Source organism: Eretmochelys imbricata, chromosome 7 (genome assembly GCF_965152235.1).
Source record: "Eretmochelys imbricata isolate rEreImb1 chromosome 7, rEreImb1.hap1, whole genome shotgun sequence".
Taxonomy (NCBI): Eukaryota; Metazoa; Chordata; order Testudines; family Cheloniidae; genus Eretmochelys; species Eretmochelys imbricata.
Window position 1 is genome coordinate 114741941 of NC_135578.1, and position 22959 is coordinate 114764899.

The 22959-nt window shown below is 44.2% G+C and overlaps 1 protein-coding gene across 8 annotated transcripts in view; it reads right to left on the reverse strand.

Annotated features, from left to right (window-relative positions):
* The window catches only part of VTI1A (vesicle transport through interaction with t-SNAREs 1A), a 356897-nt gene that overhangs the window by 56417 nt on the left and 277521 nt on the right, over positions 1-22959 (reverse strand). The window contains exon 8 of one of the 8 annotated variants that reach the window (XM_077823158.1): positions 6923-6974. The exons of 5 other annotated variants lie outside the window; for them this stretch is intronic. In XM_077823158.1, coding sequence (XP_077679284.1) covers positions 6938-6974 — 37 coding nt within the window. In that variant the 3' untranslated portion in view covers positions 6923-6937. Of the gene's footprint in view, positions 1-6922; positions 6975-7607; positions 8386-17510; positions 17645-22959 lie in introns of those variants that run through there. 2 more of the 8 variants (XM_077823159.1, XM_077823154.1) reach the window with 2 other exon arrangements.

Sequence of the window (22959 nt, forward strand, 5' to 3'; positions counted from 1 at the left end):
CTCAGAACTTTCATATCCTATGTTATTTACAGGAAACTTTTAAATAGTAAAAAAAAACTTGATGTGGTCAGTAAAACTAATATAAAAGAACAGCTATTTAAGTTCGGGGGTGCAACACAGAGCACAAAGTTGTCCATGACTGCAATAAATCAGCACACTGAAAAGAGTTTAATGAGGCCACTGAATAGAAGGTAGGAAAAGGAAGTGTAAGGTCAGCTCTTATAGCAAGAAGAAAATTGATTATATCTACCCCAATGGTGATAAATATAGTGATATCAACTGTCTTGTAGCTTAGCTGCATGGAACAGAACTCATTTTACTAGCCTGCAAGATTACATCTGGGTTTAAACCCAAAGGTGACAAATTGAATTGGCATGAAGAATAATGTTGGGCTTTGTATTTTTTTAAAAACTATGCTATTATACTAAATAAGACAAAACTTACATTTAAAGGAAGGCTTTATTTGTCTCACACATGATCTTAAGAAACCAAACAAGGCTTTTCTCTCCCCCTAAGTCAGTATAATAATGGTAGTTTTGTTTAAACTGCTTGTTTGTACAAAAGCCTGAAGATATATAGGCCTCAGTGTAATCCTATAGCTGAGAGTAAGGCCTAAATGAAAACAAATCTTACTAGCAGATCTTCTATTTTAAAGACAGCTCTATTCAAATAGGCTATGCTGATTATACTCCAAGATAACTTGGCACACCACTTAAGGTTGATCACTTTAGCAAACATGAGTTCTGTGTTGTAATTTTCTAGTCTTTCATTTTGCAGGATAGCAAAGATCCCCACAACTACTGTACCTCATTAGAGAGTTACATAACTTCAGGCCAACAGATTCTTCAGAGAGCAAGACACACACACACAGAGAGAAAGAACCAGAAGCCAATTTAAAAGGTTTGCATTAGATTCTGATATGATATTTAATTTTATTGTTCCTGAATGATGAAGAGCAGTTTCCATTTTCTCTCTCTCACACACACAGACTAAATATAACACACATTGATGGCATCCTGATTTTCTCCATGCCAAAGAAGAGCTACACAAAATAAATGAAAATGATGTACAAAAAGTGACCATCACTGTCCTTCTCTGAAATAATTTACTATTATTCTGAAATGGAAACAATTCATATTTATCCAGGCAAAAAAGACTGAATTAGAAACTTGGAGAGAGAATTAACCCTTAAAAAGGAATGATGTCAGAGCATTTTCTTCAGCAAATAAAATTCTGCACTGGCAGGAATACTGATACCCAGTCATCTTCCACACTGTAGGTTCACAAAGCCCTCCATTTTATTTTGATCAGTTGAGGAAATGTAAAATACTTTCACTTTTGTGCTAGAATTAGTCTTTTAGAGGGATTTTTTCCCTTTTCCTGCTGAAAACACACTGGAGGGGGCCTTAGTACTCTGCATGCAAAGTGATTGCTTAGAAGGTTCACCCTTACCAAGTTTCCTCCAACTTCTTGGAGGGGAGGCAGTCTGGCCAAGCGGCTAGAGCACTGGACTGGGATTGACTGGGTTCTATTCCCAGCTCTACTTCTGGCCTGCTTGGTGACCTTGCGCAAGTCACTTCACCTTTCTGTGCCTCAGTTTCTCCATCTGCAAAATGGGGATAAAGATACCAAACTCTTTGTAAAGTGCTGCTATCTACTTATACAGAAATAGGGGATTGGCTCCACTTGCGAGTTACAGCACAATAGAGCCTCAGGTGCCATAGCTCACTGCTCGGCCACACTGGCAAGGCACGTAGAACGCTCTGTCTCCGTGGCTACAGTGCTGCTGGTACTCCACCTCGGTGAGAGGAATAACGTTTGCTGCGCCACCGCTGGAGTGCTGCAGCACCAGTGTGGATGCCCTGGTCTTTTATTGCGCTGTGATCGGCCTCCAGAAGTATCCCACAATGTCTGTTCTAGCCACTCTGGTCATCACTTTGAACTCTACTGCCCTGCCCTCAGGCGACCATCAGACCCACCCTTTAAATTCTCTGGGAATTTTGAAAATCCCCTTCCTGTTTGCTCAGCCAGGCGTGGAGTGCTCTCAACGAATCTTTCCAGGTGACCATGCCTCCACGCACCAGGCAATCCCCTAGTATGGAGCAATGGCGAGGTGCTGGACCTCATCAGTGTTTGGCGGGAGGAAGCTGTCCAGTCCCAGCTGTGCTCCAGCCCGAGGAATGATGATATCTACGGGCAGATATCAAGGGCCATGCTGGAAAGGGGCCATGACCGGGACGCACTGCCGTGCAGGGTTAAACTGAAGGAGCTGTGGAATGCCTACCGCAACGCCCGCAAGGCAAACAGCTGCTCTGGTGCTGCCCCCGCAACCTGCTGTTTTTACAAAGAGCTGGACGCAATACTTGGGGGCGACCCCACCTCCATGCCAAATAACACCATGGACACCTCAGAGGCCAGTGCAACAAGGCAGGAGGAGGAGGAGCAGCAGCAAAGTGGGAGCGAGGGTGCACCGGCGGAAGAAGACAGCCCGGAATCCCTAGATGCATGCAGCCAGGAGCTGTTCTCAAGCTAGGAGGAAGGTAGCCAGTCGCGGCGGCCAGTGCTTGGCGAAGGACAAACATCAGAGGAGGTTCCCGGTAAGCAGCTTTTATTTTGGGAAGGAAGTTATTCGGTGCGGGCTCTTGGGGTGAGGAGGGTTAGGGCTGCATGCGTGCCTAGATGCGGAATACGGTGTTGATGTGCTCTCTCACATCGCGGTTATCGGCCTCAGTGATCCCTTCAAAGGTCTCAGCCTGAACTTGAGCAATGCGCTTGCGCAGGTTTTTCGGGAGAGCCACTGTTGTCCTCGTCCCAGTAAGGCTAACTTGTCCGTGCCACTGTGCCGTGAGGGGCGGAGGGGACCATTGCTGCAAACAGGCAAGGCGCAGATGAGCCAGGGTGGAAACCGCATTGCAGTAGAAGACCCTCCCTTGCTTCCCTGGTCACCCTCAGCAGCGAGATAACTTCCAGGACAATCTCCTGTGGAAAATGTGGGGACAGTGTTCAGTATAGGGGCCCCCTGCCGCTGTTGGCTCTCCCCAAGGCACAGAAATCCAAAGGACAGTACAGTGGTGAAACAGTCAGTCAGTCACACTTGACCCTGGGCTTACTCACCATTTTTGGGCTCCCGTGGATTATGTGCGCTCACTTTGGGACAGGAAAATTATGCTATCGTGTAGACTGTGCTTGCCCTTAAATATGGGGGAATCATTGCTCTGTCTGGTGTGAAAAATGCTGCCTCTGTTAAGTGTTTCATTTTGCCTTTACAGATGCAACCTTGAGATCTCAGCTGTCCATGTTATCAACGGCAGAGAGGCTGCAAAGAATCAGGAAGAGGCCACGTAGAAGCAAAGAGGACATGCTGCATTCAACTAATGAAAATAAAAAAGTGCAGGAGTGGTGGGAGAGTGAAAGGAGGATCCGCCAGTAGAATGTGGATCGCCGGCACCAAAGCACTGAGTGGCTGATAAGCATCAGAGAGCGCCAAGCAGACTCGATCCAGGCACTCGTAGCCATGCAGGCGGAGCACAACTGTGCCCGCTCCTACCCTGCAGCCCTTGTCCCAAAACTCTTTCCCTTGTGCCACCATGTCACCTCCAAACCACTTTCTCCAACATCCGGGTTCTTACCACCACCTGCTGCCTCCAACACCTGTAGCTTTGCCACCCAGCCCTGAAAACTACAACCCTTACCCACTGCACTAAACCCCCATCACCATGCAGTATAGCCATCCTGAAGTGCAGCACGCGTTGCACAGCACTCCAGACAGGACATATGAAAATCTGTGATTGTACCGTTCCCCACCCCACCCCGTTGCCCTTTGTGTTTCCCAAGCAATTGTGTTGTGTTTCTTTTCAATAAATTGATTTTTTAGCTTTGAAAACATTCTTTATTATTGCATAATGTAAAAGAAACCTTCGCTCAGGAAAGCAACAGGCACTGCAAGTATTGTACATAGCAAACACAGATTCCTACTGCACTTCACTCCCGTGCAGGGCACCACACCAGACATTACTGTTGGCTTTTAGCCTCAAAGTGCTCCCTCAAGGCATCCCTAATCCTTGCAGCCCCGCGCTGAGCCCCTCTAATAGCCTTGCTCTCTGGCTGTTCAAATTCAGCCTCCAGGTGTTGAACCTCCGAGTTCCATGTCTGAGTGAATCTTTAACCCTTCCCTTCACAAATTTTATGGAGGGTACAGCATGTCGATATAACCGTGGGGATGCTGTTATCGGCCAGGTCCAGCTCCCCATACAGAGAGCACCAGCGACCCTTTAAACGGCCAAAAGCACACTCCACAGTCATTCTGCACAGGCTCAGCCTATTGTTGAACTGCTCCTTGCTGATTTCAAGGCTCCCTGTGTAGGGTTTCATGAGCCATGGCATCAAAGGGTAAGCGGGGTCTCCAAGGATCACAATGGGCATTTTGGCTTCCCTTACGGTGATCTTCTGGTCTGGGAAAAAAGTCCCGGCTTGCAGCTTCCTGAACAGGCCAGTGTTATGAAAGATGTGTGCGTCATGCACCTTTTCGGGCCAGACTGCGTTAATGTCAATGAAACGCCCACGGTGATCCACAAGCTCCTGGAGAACCATAGAGAAATAGACCTTCCGATTAACATACTCGGAGGCTAGGTGGGCTGGGGCCAGAACTGGAATATGCGTCCCATCTATCGCCCCTCTGCAGTTAGAGAAACCCATTTGTGCTAAGCCAGCCACAATGTCATGCACGTTACCCAGAGTCACGGTTCTTCTGAGCAGGATGCAATTAATGGCCCTGCAAACTTGCATCAACACAATTCCGACTGTCGACTTCCCCATTCCCCATAGCGATCGATCAGTTACTGTGTGGAGTTGCCAGCTTCCAGATTGCAATAGCCACCCTCTTCTTCACCATCAGGGCAGCTCCCAATCTTGTGTCCTTGCACCGCAGGGTGGGGGCGAGCTCCTCACACAGTCCCATGAAAGTGGCTTTTCTCATCTGAAAGTTCTGCAGCCACTGCTCGTCATCCCAGACTTGCATGACGATGTGATCCTACCACTCAGTGCTTGTTTCCTGAGCACAAAAGCGGCATTCCACAGTGGTGAGATGTCCGTGAATGCCACAAGCAAACTTGTGTCGTTTGTGTTACTCAAGTTGATATCATCATCGGAGTCCTCACTGTCACTTTGGATCTTAAGGAATAACTCGACTGCCAAACGTGACGTGCTGGCGAGACCCATCAGCATATTCCTCAGCAGTTCGGGCTCCATTCCAGCAGACCAAAAGTAAAGACAGAGTGCGCGGTACAAAACCGTTGAAAGATGGCGCCAAATGTGGACGGAAGCAAAGGGAATGCTGGGATGTGAACCGATGCATCATGGGGAGTTGGAACAGGACCCAGAATGCCTTGCACTCCCTGCCCCCTTCCCACAAGCCACAGCGCCAGAATGGGAAGAGGTGCTCTGTGGGATAGCTGCCCACAATGCACCGCTCCCAATGCCGCTGCAAGTGCAGCAAATGTGGCCACGCCAGTGCGCTTGCAGCTGTCAGTGTGGACAGACTGCAGCGCTTTCCCTACTGCGCTCTACGAAGGCGGGTTTAACTCACAGCGTTCTACATCTGCAAGTGTAGCCAGGCCCTAGGTATTGTATTATTCTTCTGCTAAAGGTGAGGGGTAGGAATCCACCACAGGAATCCACAAAAGCTGAAGATCCAGCCCTAAAAATCTCATGGGTCTTCGGGCTATTTGCACTGAGCCTCTCCACACAAATTCAAGGGCTCACTGCAACCTGATCAACACCTAGTTTTCAGGGAAATCCCACATAGCTGCCTCTGGAACACCTCATTAAGTACGTGTGTGTGGTGGGGTGGGGGGTTCCTGCAGCAGGGACAGGTTCTGTGGAAGAGGGAACACTGTCTGTTGCTGGATTACTTTGTGTAAGGAATTTCCTGTGGGAATGTTTGGGAGTTGTATGTGTGTGTGGGGGACTAAGTACATTCCACCCACAGTCCCACTCACCCTAGGCATGGAGCCCACTACAAGTCCTTTCTAGGGTCTTAGGAAGAAGTGGGAAAACGGTGCCGATAAAATTTCAGACCCTCCCTCCCCACACTCCTCATCAATCCACACATAAATCAGGAAAAATGACTGGGACTGTTTGACAATTTATTCTGTTCACAACAGGCTCCATTCACCACAGGCAGAGTACGAGTTTTAGCAAGTCTGTTGTCTTCAGTAGGAGTGTTATTAACTCAACAAGAGTCCACTGGGTCAGGAGCTCTTTAGAACAAGGATTATGGATCTTTGAGGAAAATAAAGTCTAACCAGGGGTAGTGATGGATTAACCTTGAAAGGATCAATGATTTGGTTCAGATTCTTCGTGTAACCTTCAGAAGCCTTCTCATTTTCTTTCCAGCCAGTGCATCCCTGGCTCCACTGTCCCAAGAAGAACCTGCTTCCTTCCACCTGAACCCTTCTCATACTTCCTCCCTGAAAACCGCCTACTCTCTCCCCCATCCCGGAGCTCATATGTCTCTTTTTCCACTCAACTAACTCACTCTCTTTCAAGTCCCCTGCTCTCCTTGAATCTGAAGAGGTACCTCGTAGCTTTTCTGATTTTCTGACAAGTCCATTGTCCATTTAAAGTTCCAATCACCATAGTACCTGAGTGTGTCACAAATATTTAGCAATCTATTCCCACAGCATCCCTGTGAAGTAGGGAGGTACCTTTTTACAGACAGGGTACAGAGGCACTGAGAGATGAAGTGACTTGCCCATAGTCACAGAGGAAATCCATGGCAGAGCAGGGAATTTACCTTTGATCTTCTGAGTCGCAGTCCGGAGCCTTAACTACAAGGCCACATTTCCATTCTGGGGTTTCACTCGCCTGGCAGCCTTCGCTGGCCAGCTGCTGAATTAAAATCTCATGTGCTTCAGGCTTTGCTGGGACTAAAGACCACTCACAGCATTCTGAGGAGCCTCTCAGTTAGTAAACACCTGAAATATGTGAGATCCAGAGACATCATGAGATAACTAGGACTCGCTAGACTGGATCAGATTCAAAGTCCAGTTTGCTGTCTCTGACTGAGGCGGCAGCCCCTGATGCTTCAGAGAAAGGTGCAAGAAACCCCCAGTAGGCAGAGGGGTAATCTGCTCCATATGAAGGTCTCACCCTAATCTCTAATAGTTACAGACTGGCTTAATCCCTGAAAGGAAGGGGTTTTATCTCCTTTCCAATACTCTTTTTGTTAATGTTAACTGTGACAACTCTGGATGTTCTTATCGAAATAAATGCCAGTCCCACGTCAGTGACGTCCTGCGTCACTGAGTTCCACAGACTAATTGTGCATTATATGAAAAAGTATTTTTTGAATTTAGGAAATCAGGAAAAGTAGGGAGCTTGTTGGGGTAGAAGTTATTTTTAATTGGGAGCAACTATTTTTGTTTTAAACCAATCTGCACATGCTTTCATTTGCTGCGGTGTGATGGAGAAATGGAGGGTGTTACACTTTTGATCAGAGCAACACAACTGACTGATCATCATATATAGTTTCTTTTTACAGGTTCTTATTCATACTCATCATTTGCCTGTTTTTTGAAAAATGAATTTTCAGGACACCATGGCTAAGTTGGCTCTCTGATGCTGCTGAAGTCAGTACAGTGGGGGAAGTAAGAAATGGATTTTATTAAGTTTATTAGCAGCTACAAACATGATACTTCAATGCTGGAAAGAAAGTAATCTACCTACACAATTTTAGAGGAATGAACATTTGGCTTCAACTACAGCTCATATGTAATATATAAAACTGGTTTCTCTATTGGAAGTCCTCTGGGGTCAGTTTTTACACAACCTTGATCAAACCAAGAATTAAAGTTTCAGCTGGCTTCCATTCCCGTACAGCAATATAATGGACATGCTTGTACTAGTGATGTTATTGCTGCTACTCCTCTTCAGTATTTCCTCCAGCTTGTCTTTTTTTCCTCCCTTCCCTTCTTTCTTTGAATTAAAAATTTCAGTGATTTTTAAAAACTGATCATGTACTGTTAATGAAATACAGAAAAGTCAATCATATACATATGAGAGAATGAACCACTTAAAAAACAAGCATCCACATAAAACTGTATACGGAATTGCGATATAGAAGAAAACATTAGCAATGGACTAAAATTGTAAGGGAAAAATAGACTTCTAGGACAGATCATTCCACAAAAAAAACCCCTGGAGCTAAAAATAGCGAGATCCAGCTTAAACAATACAATACCATAAAGAACCCAGGAAGCCATAGAGGGGAGGTCACATTAGGGAAAGCTGATCTTGTGAAAAATCAGGAAATCTGGTCCTATTCTACATCTGCCACAGATTTCCAATGTGGCTGTGAGCAAGTCACTTTACATCTCCGTTCTCCATCTGTAAAATGAGGATAACACATTCATTCAAAGTGACACAGTGAGGCTTAATTCATAACTACAATGCTTTGAGATCCTGGGATGCAAGGTGCTATCTAAATGCGAAGTACTGTTCCTGTACACCACCTGCAGTAACCTTACAGTAGATAGTGGTGACATGTCCTGCCTTCCATGTTACTAGGCGAAAAGGGACTTGATTCATCCCCCACATGAACAGGGTGTCCAGACTGCACCCCTGAATCGGAGGAAGCAGCTGAAGGCCAGATAGTGGTGTTGCAGTTGCTCTTGCCTTCTGACAGAGGTCGAGAGCTTTGAAATTTGTCCAATGGCCCTGCTGGGAGAGGCTGCTCAGGTGACTCCCAAATACCTTGCAATACCCTAACCCCAACCTGTCCCCAAGCAACTTAGAGCGATACCAGATGGGTCAGGGGCTCCAGTACTATGGGAATTAGAGGCAGCTCAAATCAACCAGCCTCATTAATATTACTTCAGGTTGTCATTGTTTCCTATGGAAACCACAGTTTCTGATTAGTGTAGGTGAGCGTGTGTAGTAGTTCCCCCCAAATCACAACATGATGGCTGAGAAACACAGACCGTACACAGATTGACAAAATGATGGCTCTGATATGCTAGTTCACTTTATCCCTAGGGTGTGGAAGCATTGGTAAATACTGATCTGGAAGCCAACCAAGGGAACAAATGAAGGACACCAGAAATGACAAATAACTGGGAGACCACATCTGGATACCAACTGAGACAAAGCAAAGAAGACAGCAAAATTGGAGACTGTGGACTGATACTGCTTGTGCATGTTACACCAACTGATTATGTGGAAGGAATAACGAAGTCCTATTAATCACTAGCTCTAGTACAAGAGGGAGATAAGTCAACTAATCAAGTATGCTGTCACCAGCTGGATACACTTTTGTGCTGTTCAGAAAGTCAAACAGGTAGTTATTGCTCCTTATCAGTAAAAGCAACCATATTTTAATATATGCTGCTTCACCCCACCCTGTTTGGGAAAAGATTGATAAGTAAAATGATGATGCTTTAATAAGCCTAATTACACATTCCTTATTGTTGCCAACCAGCTACTCTAACATCCAGCAGTTTACTTAGTAACTTGCCCCTTTCCCCCGCCTCTTTAAGCTGACCAGCATAATTATTCTTGTTGGTAAACCCCAATTTCACTTTTCTTTTTTTTAAATCCAGAATTACTGTAAATGGGTATCTTTGAAAGGAGGGTGGCAGGCAGCTTTTGGTACAGTGCTTACCAAGAAGCCCTTCATCAAAGGAGCCTTTGTGAGCATGCTCTGGAACAAAGCCAATCAGATCATCTTGCTGTCTGTCTCTGAAGAAAATTCGCCCCTGGTATGCAAGCCAAGCCAAGCTCTGTAGACAGGGTGACTGCACTCCTAGTCCAACCTGTCTTAGCTGAGTGAAAAAATGCTGAAGGGAAAATTACCTGTTTGGCTCCAGACTGAATTAACTTTTTAATATACAAATATGTTTATTATTTTCCTTTAAAAGTGCCTGCCTATCTAATATATTCATTAATGTTATCTGGTCACTACACTTGAAATATTATAAAAAGATGTGCAAATGTAATAAAGCTACACTGCTTAGAGGCAAAGCAAGATGTATTTTCTAATTATATGACAGAAAACAACATTGTTATTAACAAATGATAGTACAGCATAATCTTCTTATGTCGAGCTAGTCCGCGAAGGGATGGTTTGTCCATCATATCCAGCTTATTGGTATAAGGGGGAGGCACTGATGTCAGTTCTGCAATTCACAGGGCCACAAAAAATTCTTAACTCCAAACCAACTGTTACCACTCTTGATCCTGCTTTCAGAAATATTTAATTGCACATTGAACAGTCTCTCCTCCCACACCGCTTTGTTTCAAGAGCCTGCTCTTGTTTCATATTGGGCCCCTTTCCTGTGAGGATGGTCAAGATTCTCCACTGAATGTGACCTTGGGTTGGAAATCCACCTGCTCCTCCCCTCACTTCATCTTTGTCATCCTTCAACCATTTCCTGAGTCTCTTAAGGTGGGATTCACCTTTGACAGTTAAAACTGTAGGGAGAGAGCAGAGAGTTTCTGTCTGTGATCGGCACTCTTTGGCCCTTCTCTTGGGACAGCTGTAATCTTCTCTGCCTGTCCCTTGCAACTATCTCAAATTCCTTCCCACTGCTGCCACTCCCCTTTGCTGCTTCCTCCTGCTCCCTGCATACTCTTGACTCTTTTGTTTCTCCTTTTAGAAACACCTTGTAAGTGCCAGACAGGAATTTCCTGACACTATGTCCTGCAAAAAGCAAGCGATAATGGCAGAAACAATAGAGAATTATGTCAGAAGAGTGCCCTAACAATACAACAGAATTTAAATAAGCAGGCAGCTTTGGTCTTTGGAATTTGTCCACTATAAATATCCCTTCTTCCTCTATTCGCATGTCTACTTTAAGTCATGTGCACTGTACTTTTAAATGAATAACAATAAAGGAGGATCATATGTCTACTTACATGTATAGTAAACATTCCCCAGAGCCATGCACACCACATTTCTCACTGCATTTTACTACTTTCCTGCTTCTGGCAGTACATAATCTAGAAGTTTTAAATCCAGGGATGAGTGAAATAAAAACTAAATGAAAAAATAACAAAAATTTCACTGAGATCCCTGCATAGACCCTTTTCCCTCCTGAAATATTACACCTACTCCAAATACAGTGCCGGAAAACACAACTTTTAATTTATAATATTGTAGGCTATGTCCAAAAAAGGGCTTAGGAACCGTCCTGTTTATTCCTTCATAAAAACATAAATGGTTTGATGATCTCTAATTTCCTTCCATATCACCAGCTGAACGTGGCAGTCTGCCACGCTGCTGGACATAACCTACTGGGAGATAGAATTGCCTAGAGCGAAGGCTTCCAAGCTGTAGTCCATGGAGTACTAGTTGATGGTCCACAGAGCATCTACTGCTGGTCCGTGAAGAGCTGAGTGCTCTCGTGGTGCTCGCTTTTCCCTCTCATTTCCAGCTGCTAAATTCCATTAAAAGTTACTACTTTCATAATAGTAACTTTTCCACATAAGCAAATGGAAGGGGAGGTGTATGCCAAGCAAGCTCTTCATTAAGATGTGCTCCACGGTACGAACAAAATTGAGGACCCCCTGTTTATAGCGAATAGAACCTGGAACTGGGTTTTCGTTATGATTCTGACAGTGACCCCCTTTGTGACTGTGAGCAAGTCACTGTCGTCACTCTATGCCTCAGTTTCCCCATCTGTAAAATGGGTATTACCAACCAAATTAAGTTGCTGCAAGGCTTAATGAATGTTTGCAAAGCATATTGGGAACCTTCAATAGAAGATCCCACAAGGGTGCTGGAGGTTATTACTGTTATTACTGAAATAGACATTTGGATAGGAAAAAATACAACTTCTCTTCTAGCTTTGTCCTTGTTTTTTTACCCTCCCTCTCACCGATTTAGGAGGTAACGATCCAAAACACTTCTTTTTTGCTTCACATGCCACAAATTCATTGTTACATGCTGTGATCAGGTTGCCCTGTCCCAGACAGGATTACACCAATTCTTACAGCACGCTTCCAAACACTAAAGCACTAGTATCTTTCTGGCTGTCCAAAAAAAGAGCAATCATTTTTGGCTGCTTTTTCTTCCTGTAGTCTAGAATGTAAATATCACTTCGGCAAAAGCATCATTTAATAAATTTATTAGCCTTGAATCAGGACAGTCAGTGCCATACGACTCTGAATTCTGACTTGCTTAAGTTTGGAGGGCTCTTTTTGGACCCAATCGTTCAGGCACATCTCATGACTAGGAAAAATAAAATCTCTCTTACATGCATTAATTTGTCAGAGAAAATCAGGTCTCTAGAAATTGTCTCTTGTGCCAACAGCATATATGTAAAAGGAGCCATGGACTAAGCAAACTACAGGCTGTAGATTATAGAACGAAAAACAATCCAAAAAGTTCTATATTAAAATACGCAAAAAAAGAAACTTGGCGTCTTCCCAAAGAGAGAGATCTCTACCACCATAGTTTTCTATATCTCAGATGCAGTTTTCTAAAGCACACACCACTTGTGGAGAACAATATAAGAAGACACTGTTTTCCTGATAATGGTGCTTCTTGATTTTGCCTTGCATGGGATTTGCCATGCAATCTGCCCTTGCAACCACGCAGGGCCAGCTGAGTTTTATGTGTCCCCATGGGCACTCACTTAGTTTCTACCCCAGTGTGTTCAAGAGAGGGTAGGTCCAAATGACCCAACTTAACCACACAGGGGAATGGAAAACGTCCTCCACCATGCCTTTGAAAGGCCATTTGAACATGGAGTAGGTGATCTTAGGCTGCACGTGTGTGTGTCAACTGAGGGTGTGTGGGGATACCACATGATGAACTAACAGCTGATCTTAACTACCCCAATAAATATTTGTAATTTTACTCTGGGGCCTGGCACGAGATAACTTGAAGGTCTTAAATGTTTTACAGCCACTGGGGCAAGCACTCCTACTCCAGGCTGTGTCACTGATGTACCAGATTCTCCTGGTTCAGGGCCATAAATCCCCAGGACCTGAAGGAGAGGAGGCAGAAATTCTGGGCATGTCCTAGGCCCATGACACATGCAGGACCAAACGCACAGGTGTTCCTTGAAGCATAGTTCTTTTGTGTCCTACGTTGGACATCCTGAGTAACAGCTATTATAGACCCTGAAGAGGAAGTGCACACGTGTAAACACAAAAGAGGACTATGTGCCCAAAAAGTGGGTGGGGAAAAGCGTGTTAGGGCACATTTCACTTTTCACCTGCAAAGTGCATTGGGAACATTAAGCAACTAATTGCCACAACTCTTTGTGAGGCAGGAAAGTCATCATCCCTATATTGTAGACAGGGAGACAGAGACACAGAGATGTTAAGTGATTTGGCTAATGCTACAGGGAGTCAGCACCAAAAATGGGGTTAGAATGCAGAATTCCTGGCTCCCACTAGTGAGGTTGCACCACTGAATTATTCCTCTGCTTTTAGGCCTTGATCCAAAGCCCACAGCAATCCGTTGGAGCCTTTCCACTGACTCCACTGAATTTTGGATCAGGCCCGTAATCACTTTAGCATGGGTCAGAATTAAAACCAGCCTCCCAAGATATGCCAAGGTATTTTCTGGGAGCTATTTTCCATCATATTTAATAATGCAACCAACAGAGATTATTTTTGCCAGTGTGGCGCAATTCTGTCAGAGATCTTTTCAGCATGAGAAGAGGTGTGTGTTGATTGTTGGAATCAAGACAAAAAAAGTGAGAAATGTAACATGGTTACCAGTAGTTGCCTTGGCTGGAGTTTAGGAGGTTGAAGAGTTATGGAAATCAGACACACTATGTTGACACACCACTTTTGAACACAAAGCCATGCTTTGTGCGTTTACAGCGAGATCTTTTCCAAGACCCTATTCAGCAAAGTAACTGTAGCCATAGTTTGCTACAGCTCTACAGACAGAAGAAAATGGTGCCACACACAACAGGCAACCACTCTCTGTGACCGTCATAGCCACCGATCCTACTGGAAAAAAAGCCTTATCTATCTGTCCCTAGTTATTTCTCACCTTTATTGCCTTAGGCCTCATCTACACTGGGGCGGGTGGGGGAGGGGGAAATCGATCTAAGTTACGCAACTTCAGCTATGTGAATAATGTAGCCGAAGTCGATGTATTTAGATATACTTACTGTGGTAAGTCGACGGCTGACACGGTCCCGTCGACTCTGCCTGTGCCTCTCGCCCTGGTGGAGTAACCAAGTCAACGAGAGAGCTCTTGGCGGTCGATTTATCGCGTCTAGACTAGATGAGATAAATTGACCCCCGCTGGCTCGATCGTTGCCCGTCAATCCAGCGGGTAATGTAGACAAGCCCTTAGACTTCTCCAGTAGGGCCTTTTGCCTCTTTAGTCTGTCCAAAATGCTGCTGAACAGAACACAGGCTACCTAACTCCTTGCTCACTGCTCTAACCACAAGGCCATGCTGACTCCTTATACATGACTTTATATACTGGCAAGTATCCAGTTCTTTTTTTTTTTTTTTAAAACATATACACTTTATTTCTTGGTGCACCACACAGCCATCACACCTTGCTCTCAAGTGCCTAACACACACTAGGCACTGGCATACACACACTGAGAAGGAAAGAAAACAATCAGAATTTATCCTAACCATGCATACTTAGGAAAGAAGTATGTATGTATTCCCTCCACTCCCTGCTACCCACTGAGTGTAAGTCAGTTGTGTTGAACAATGTGTCTGAAATGATTAAGCACTCAATTTGGATGACCTGCATAACTCACCCATGTGGCCAATAAAACCTTTACGTGACACTTTACCATTCTTCCCTGAAACTAATCTTTTAATTCTTGGGTATGGATGGTCAGGTTAGAAAAGTTATTTATCCATAAGAGAAATAGCTTGCTGAGAACAAGAGGAATTCCATGAGCCAGCATTTTTCCTCCACAAATGAGAAAATAAAGAAGGGTTTCTTCATAGCATAATGTAGCTGAAAACAAATGGGCATAGCTAATTTTGGCCTGACAAGCGCACTTAGGATTCTCTACATTTCCCATGCAGGTCGGGCTTATCAGCTCACACTTGTTAGTGCAAAAATCTCCTTTCCTATCTCTGTTTCTGCCGCTTCCCTTATCCTATCACTCTCCTGGAGTAAGTATGCTTGCTGGGCACTTCACTAGCCATTTAGCAAACACACTCATTCTGTTTTAGACAGAAAATCACATGTACACACAAATGACAGTAGACTTCACTGTAGTGCTTATCACAGAAAAAGGACAAGCTATCCTACTGTACATACTGTACTGCATGCTGCATCCCACGAAGATCTCTTTTCATCTGCCTGCCTTCTGGGAGCAATAGGCAGCATTTAAATTGCATACTTTAAAAAAAAATGTTTTGTTCATACAAAGAGCAGGGGAAAAAAATTACTCATAATGATTTGTTTCTGCAAAGGGTAGTGTTTGTAATTAAGAACATAAGAATGTCAATAATGGGTCAGACTAGGGTTGCCGGTGTCCGGTTTTGGACCGGAATCCCTGTTTGAAAAGGGACCCTGGCAGCTCCGGTCAGCACTGCTGATCAGGCTGCTGAAAGTCCGGTCAGAATTGCAGCGGGGCTAAGGCAGATTCCCTGTCTGCCCTGGCTCCGCACGGCTCCCAGAAACGGCCAGGATGTCTGGCTCCTAGGCGCAAGGTGGCCGCAGGGGATCCTCATGCTGCCCCCACTCTGAGTGCCAGTTCTGGAGCGGCCAATGAGAGCTGCGGGGGAGGTGCCTGCAGGCACAGGCAGAGGCCTCTGGCTCCTCCGCCTAGGAGTCGGATATGCTGGCCACTTCCGAGCGCTGCAGGGAGCCTGCCTTAGCTTTGCTGCACCTTGGACCAGGAACCACCTGAGGTAAGCACCACCCGGCCAGAGCCCACACCCCGAAACTCCTCATGCGCCCTAGCCCCGCTCCTGCCCCAGATTGGAACCGCCTTCTGCACCCTAACTCCATCCTGGAGCCCTCACCCCAACCCTGTGCTCCAGCCCTCAACCCCACCCACACCCCAACCCCCTGCCCCAGCCTGGTCAAAGTGAGTGAGGGTGGGGGAAGAGCACGCAATGGAGTGAGGGGGGCATGGAGTGAGCAGGGGGCAGGGCCTCAGAGAAGGGGCGGAACCTCAGGGCAGGGGTGGGGCAAGGGTGTTAGATTAGAAAGTTGGCAACCCTAGGTCAGACCACCGGTCTAGCTCAATATCATGTCTTCTGACAGTGGCTGGTGCCAGATGCTTCACAGGGCAATTATTGAGTGATCCATCCCCTGTCATGCAGTCCCAGCTTCTGGCAGCCAGAGGTTCAGGTATACCCAGGGCTTGTATCTCTGACCATCCTGGCTAATAGCCCTTGATGGACCTATCCTCCATGAACTTACCTAATTCTTTTCTGAACCAAGTTATACTTTCGGCTTTCACAACATCCTCTGACAGATCTCCCACGTTGACTGTGCATTGTATGAAGAAGTACTTCCTTATGTTTGTTTTAAAACTGTTGCCTATTAATTTCACTGGGTGACCCCTGATTGTTGTGTTATGTGAAGGGGAAAATAATACTTTCCTATTCACTTTCTCTACACCACTCATGATTTTATAGACCTCTGTCATGTCCCCCCTCAGTCATCTCATTTCTAAGTTGAACAGTCCCAGTCTTTTTAATCTCTTCTCATATGGAAGTTGTTCCATATCCCTAATCAGTTTTGTTGCCATTCTCTGTACCTTTGCCAATTCTAATATATCTATTTTGAGATGAGGCGACCAGAACTGCAATCCGTATTCAAGGTGTGGGTGTACAATGGAGGCATTATGATATTTTCTGTCTCATTATCTATCAGTTTCCTAATGGTTCCGAACAGTGCTCACTTTTTTGACTGCTGCTGCACATTGAGTGCATGTTTTCAGAGAATGATCCATGGTGACCCCAAGATCTCTCTTTCTTGAGTCATAACAGGTAATTTTCACCCCATCATTTCGTACGTAGAGTTGGGATTACATTTTCCAATGTGCATTACTTTGCATTTATCAACATTGAATTTAATTTTGTTGCCCGGTCACCCAGTTTTGTTGAGATCCCAACATAACTCCGCAGTCGGCAAGAAATCTACCTCATCATTTTGGGGCCCATATAGCCTAGGATCGACCGGGATGGAACGTTCAGAGTTCTGGCTCATTAAGCTGCCTCACCAGTGGATGGAGTCCACTCACTTGTTCATCAAACACTTTCCTTTCCAAAGCAAGTGAAGGGAAATAATGGAAACAAATCCTGATTACTGCCTTTGCCAGGAAAGAGGATGCTCTGACACCCTCATCGTTGGGGCATTTCTGGGGAATTTGACTTACAGGAGGGACTGGATTGAGTTTTACAATGCCTGTGCATGGACTTTTTTGTTCACACTAGATCAGGCAGAACGTGGTCAAGGGACTATTATGGCGATGGGCTATATTTGGCCCTGACCCAGCCACTGAAATACCTGCTGGAAGTGTCACACACATAGGGAGGCGATATAAAGGGTAAGAAGCTGCAGGAGAGGCTGCCCTGTTAGGACGAAGACATTTCTTCAGACTTCAGCCAGCCTGTGAGGCAAGGGGAAACCAAGTCTTGTTTCACAGATGGTTGGACCACTTGGGGGGTTGGAAAGACTGTCCAAATCTCCCTGAGGAAGGGGGAAACATTGGATTAAACCACGTTACAGATTTTGTTTCTCTAAGTCATTCTACAGTGTTTCTCCACTGAACCAGTGGGAAGGGCTGATCATAGCTCCCTAATGAAAGAGAAGGCCTAGAGATGGCCTAGGTCACTTTCTGGAACTGACTTCTGCCCAGAACCGATCCAGAGCAATGAGCCTTGGTTTAGTTTTTGGATGAAGGAATATTTCTCTCTTTCCACCCTTTCCCCATCCTCAACCTTGAGGTATATTAATTTTTTTAGCTCCTGCTGCAGCCCATTTGGCCTCTATTATTATTATTTACTTGCCTTTTTCAGATTTTATTTTGGGTGAGCTTATATCACCTCATTGTACAGTGCTGCTGGCATTTAAAACACTTTTCTGTGATCCTGCCCTCACAAATTTGTTACCAACAAGCATTTCATCTCAACAGGGAACATAAATACCCAAACTAAGGTGAGAGAAAAGCTCTTGCTCATTTTGCATGTATAGCAAAGGACCATGCTGATTGAGATGAATGTAAAACCTCTCTCTCTTTTTCCAGGTCTAAGGGAATGCCAATGATTACATTCTGCAGTAGACTTTGAAACATGATAAAGGAAAGGTATGTAGCAGGCACAAATCATGATACCTGGGGCCATCACAAGTTGTTTATGTATCTACACAAAATACTCTATGAATACTTTATGTGGAGTAGTTCTAATTTATTTCATACACTCAACTTCAGGGGAAAAGTACAATCCGTTGAATAGGGAACGACAAGGTTTGCACCACTATAATAATTAGGATTTGTGTCTATAGAACGAGGGGAAAAATGTTAGCTTTTTTCTTAAGCCTATTAAATGTGTGAAATTTATCTAAAAGTTAGGATTCAGGTTCAGAATATTTTACACTTCTTGATCCCCTAGCAAATCAGACAATTTGAACAGATGACTACTGTTGGAACTCCAACCCCACATAAGGCTATTTGGAGTTTATTTAAAGTACGTCACATTTAAAGCAGGGCTTGTTTCAGATGAATAGGCAAATCATTTAGAAGTGTGCATTTGCAAGGTCAGAAGTCACAGCAACTGTGCACACTGCTTGTCAACTTATTCGGAGAAAATTGTGTAATCAACTTAAAATAGCAGTTACCCTTTATCTTGAAGGTCAGACTCACAGTTCCTGTATGTCACCACACTTGGCTATTAATCACTCAGGAGGAAATTTAACATTTTTCTTTACATTAAATAGTGCAAAAAGTGGGGCTAAGGCTGAATTCAGATGTCCTCACTCACCTCCCTTGAAGGCATATGGGATGGTTTGATTCTAAGTAGTCTCTCTGTCATTTAATTCTTACCCCCATTCTCCCAAAAATCCTCACTGACTTTGAGAGAAGGTTGCTAGATGGCATCACCCCCCAACATCAGCTGTAAATGCAAGGAAATAAGCAGATAGGGTCATTCAACAACCTGTCTTCACTCCACTCATTTACATCTTGCAATTGGTTGGATGCAGCACAAAACGTCTGCCACTCGTGCTCAGCCCTTTTGCTTCATCTGTATCAGGGTCTCTGTGAACCGTGGCAACTTGTGACCATGAAGCTAGTGAAGAGGGGGATTAAGGATTGTATTGAGGACAGAGGACAAAGAGTCCAATCAAAGCATGAGACAATGATAACGTAGGAGAGAGAGAGAGAACAAACTTATCCTGGAAACACAGATTCCATCAAACTGAAATCAGCCTGTTAAAACAGGCCCTTCTGTTCAATGCTCTAGCTTGTTAAATGGAAACTAATTAAATTCTGGAAAAAATAAAAATATACCTTCCTCCTGCCACTAACCCATAACAGCTTTAATATTTAGCACAACATGTGTCAGTCAATTGATAACAGTTCATTCTATCCCAATATATTGCTTGCACTGAATAGTGCCTTATTCTGCATGGACTCCCATTGAAGTCAACAAGGCTACTACTTTTGGAGTAAGGCAATAACCAGCTTGAGAAGTGGTATCAGAATCTGGCCCTTAGGGAGACATTGCTTAAGTTGCATCCATTTACTCTCTAAAAGTGCATCCTGCGGGGATAAAAGTTTTGTTTGCTTGGAATTAATTATGGAAAGTCTTCGTCTCTAGTGTGACCAGCTACTCTCCATTTGCTGCCTCCATGCTTTTCACTTTCCCACTTTTTAAAGGGTTTGGAAATGGCAACAAAAGAGAGAATCCTCCTTTGTGGTTATTCCCATAGTTAGCAACACGCACATCTGGATAGAGTTTCAATAGTCCACTGTTATTCAAACAATCTGCAATCACACAGACTGTGTAGTCAACTAGCAGCTCAGAGCGTATAGCTTTTCATTATTATGTAGCATACAGTACACACCATGTACAAATAAACTCAAAACCTGCAGCAGCAACAATGAAACCTTCTATCCAGCTTTATTCACTAAACAGCCCTGTAAGAAGCCTTTATCGAAAGATGCAACACTTCTACTACTTATTTTGATCGTAGATGGGAAGGAGATTTCAGAAAATGGAGCTGCATCTGTTCAACATTCTTTAAAGCCACGTAGTGCAGTATTTATAGTATTTAAAAATAAAGGCTATAAAAACCCAGAGCTGAGTCTTTAGTTATGCGGGTGAACAGTGCCACATAACTTGTAACAGTAGCTGATTTTACAAGATATGTAACAATATGTACCAGCATAGCCCAAAGGCAGGATCAAGCCCTTAAACTTTTATATGGTGATTTGTGCTTAAAGATCTATTTCAGTCTGGATTCAATAACTCTTATTCTCCATTCCCCTGATGTTTTAACCCCCAATTCCCTGCTATCCCATGACCCATGTTAACTTTTTATTATAATGCTCTGGATGCAGAATCATTTTTTTTAGCTTAATAATTATGGACTTGATCCTTTAACCTTTATTCAGAAGAGTCGCTTCAACAGTATATGAATGGAGCTACTCCCCTAAGAGTTGCTTGTTTGGACTGTCTTGAAACAGGAATTGTAGAATTGGAAGGCTGTATTACTTTTACTGTTGTTTCTGTAAAGTATCCTTTATTGAAGTGTGTCTGTTTATGTGACACACTGTGGGTAACTTCCCTGCACAGGGCTAAACTTTGGCTCTCACATTGGGCAGCATTTACTCACACAAGTAGCCTCACTGGTGAGAATAAAGGCACCACAACTATCCCATAGACTTTAGTTAGTACTCATGAAACTTCCCAGGGTGTATGGGCACCAACATGCAAAAGGGATCAGGCAAAGTATGTGCCAGTTCTTTCCTTTTTCAAACAGCAACTAATGCATTCTTAAAGGAACATTAGAATGTGTCCATCTAAAATTACATTATAACAGCCCATGGGCCACTTGAACTTCCATAGATCACCCTGAAGTAATTAGTGACCTTTGCAATGGCACAGTCAATCTGTTTTTCCAGTATCTGCAGACACAGAGGTTTCTCTTTAGCATCAAGAATTAAGGTGCCTTCCTGCCCACCCACGCCCTGCCTTCCGCCCCCGAAAAAGTTATTTTGGACAAAGCAAAGATTTTACATGACCCATTCCACATTTTGGTTCTATTTTTGCTCACTCTTCAGTCTCTCTTTAAGAGAGCAGAGAACAGATGGTAAAGTGCATTGCTGTAGTCCAATGGTATTTCCATTTATTTATTTCTGGGAAAAGATAAGTGGAAGGGTGGTTTGGATGCGGTAGATCTGATGGATCGGTCTTTGCAAGTGAACATCCAGGGTATTCTTGTCCTTTCTGCCACTAAAGGCTGGAACAAGCAGATTAAGATTGGGAGGCAACAGGTTTTTAAGAGTCATACATAGACCCACACTGAAACAGCCACAGGTTTGATCCATTTCTACCACGTATATCATAAATCCAAGAGGTCCCCCCGTACATTGCCCACTGGTATGTTCAAACGTGATATTATGGTAACTGCTTCACTGTATCATCCAGACAGTGGAAGTTACAAGGTTATATCTACAAAAAGAAAAGGAGGACTTGTGGCACCTTAGAGACTAACACATTTATTTGAGCATAAGCTTTGAAGTGAGCTGTAGCTCACAAAAGCTTATGCTGAAATAAATGTGTTAGTCTCTAGGTGCCACAAGTCCTCCTTTTCTTTTTGAGGATACAGACTAACATGGCTGCTACTCTGAAACCTGTCAAAGGTTATATCTGAAATTCAACAGTGAAATTCTCCTTTGGCCAAGCACCTGTAAAGACCAGAGCATAGCAGTGAAACATGGACAGACTTTGGGTAGCTAACAAGATCCCAAAGGGAGAGATCGTGACCTAGTGGCTGGAGCACAGTATAGAGAAACAGAAGCTCTGTGTTCTCTTCCTGGCTCTGTCACTGGTTCCCTATTTGACTAAGAAAATAATGTAACTTCTCCTAGCCTAACAGTATGTATATGCTGCAATAAAACACCAGTGGCTGGCTTGGATCAGCTGACTTAAGGATATAAAATTGCAGTGTAGACATTTGGGCTTGGACTGGCACTCAGTCTCAGGGACTCTTCCCCCCTCACGGAGTCTCAGAGCCTGGCCTCCAGCCTGAGCTCTGCAGCCTAGGCTCCGTAAGCCCAAGTCAGCTGACCCAGGCCAGCCACAGGTGTTTTATCACATTGCAAACATACCCTTAGTTTCCCCACTTGTATAATGGAGCAATATCATCTTCCCCAAAAGGATACCGTGAGTCTTAAGTAACTAGTGTGTGTTGCCCTCTGAAGTCCTCTCAACATTCATGGTCTGCTAGATAACGATGAAATTGGTTGTGAATCCTACAAAATGATTTAGCTTGAGGATATTCAGTTCCAGTAGCAGAAAAGAATTTTGATCTTCTAGCGACTGGTCATAGGCACAAGACTAAAAAGCCTTCATACTGCTCTAACTTGTAGGAGGGATATGATAGAAGTCACTACGGGGGGCGGGGACGTGATAGAGGTCTATAAAATCAGGAGTGGTGTGCAGAAAAAGTGTTATTACACCTTCAAGTAACATAAGAACTAGGAGTCACCCAATGAAATTAATGGGCAGCAGGTTTAAAACAAAAAAGGAAGTACTTCTTCACATAATGCACAGTCAACCTGTGGAACTCATTGTCAGGGGATGCTGGGAAGGCCAAAAGCAGTAGTTCTCAAACTTTTATACTGGTGACCCCTTTCACATAGCAAACCTCTGACTGTGACCTCTCCCCCATAAATTAAAAACACTTTTAAATATATTTAACACCATTATAAATGCTGGAGGCAAAGCAGGGTTTAGGGTGGAGGCTGACAGCTCGCGACTCCCCATGTAATAACCTCGCGA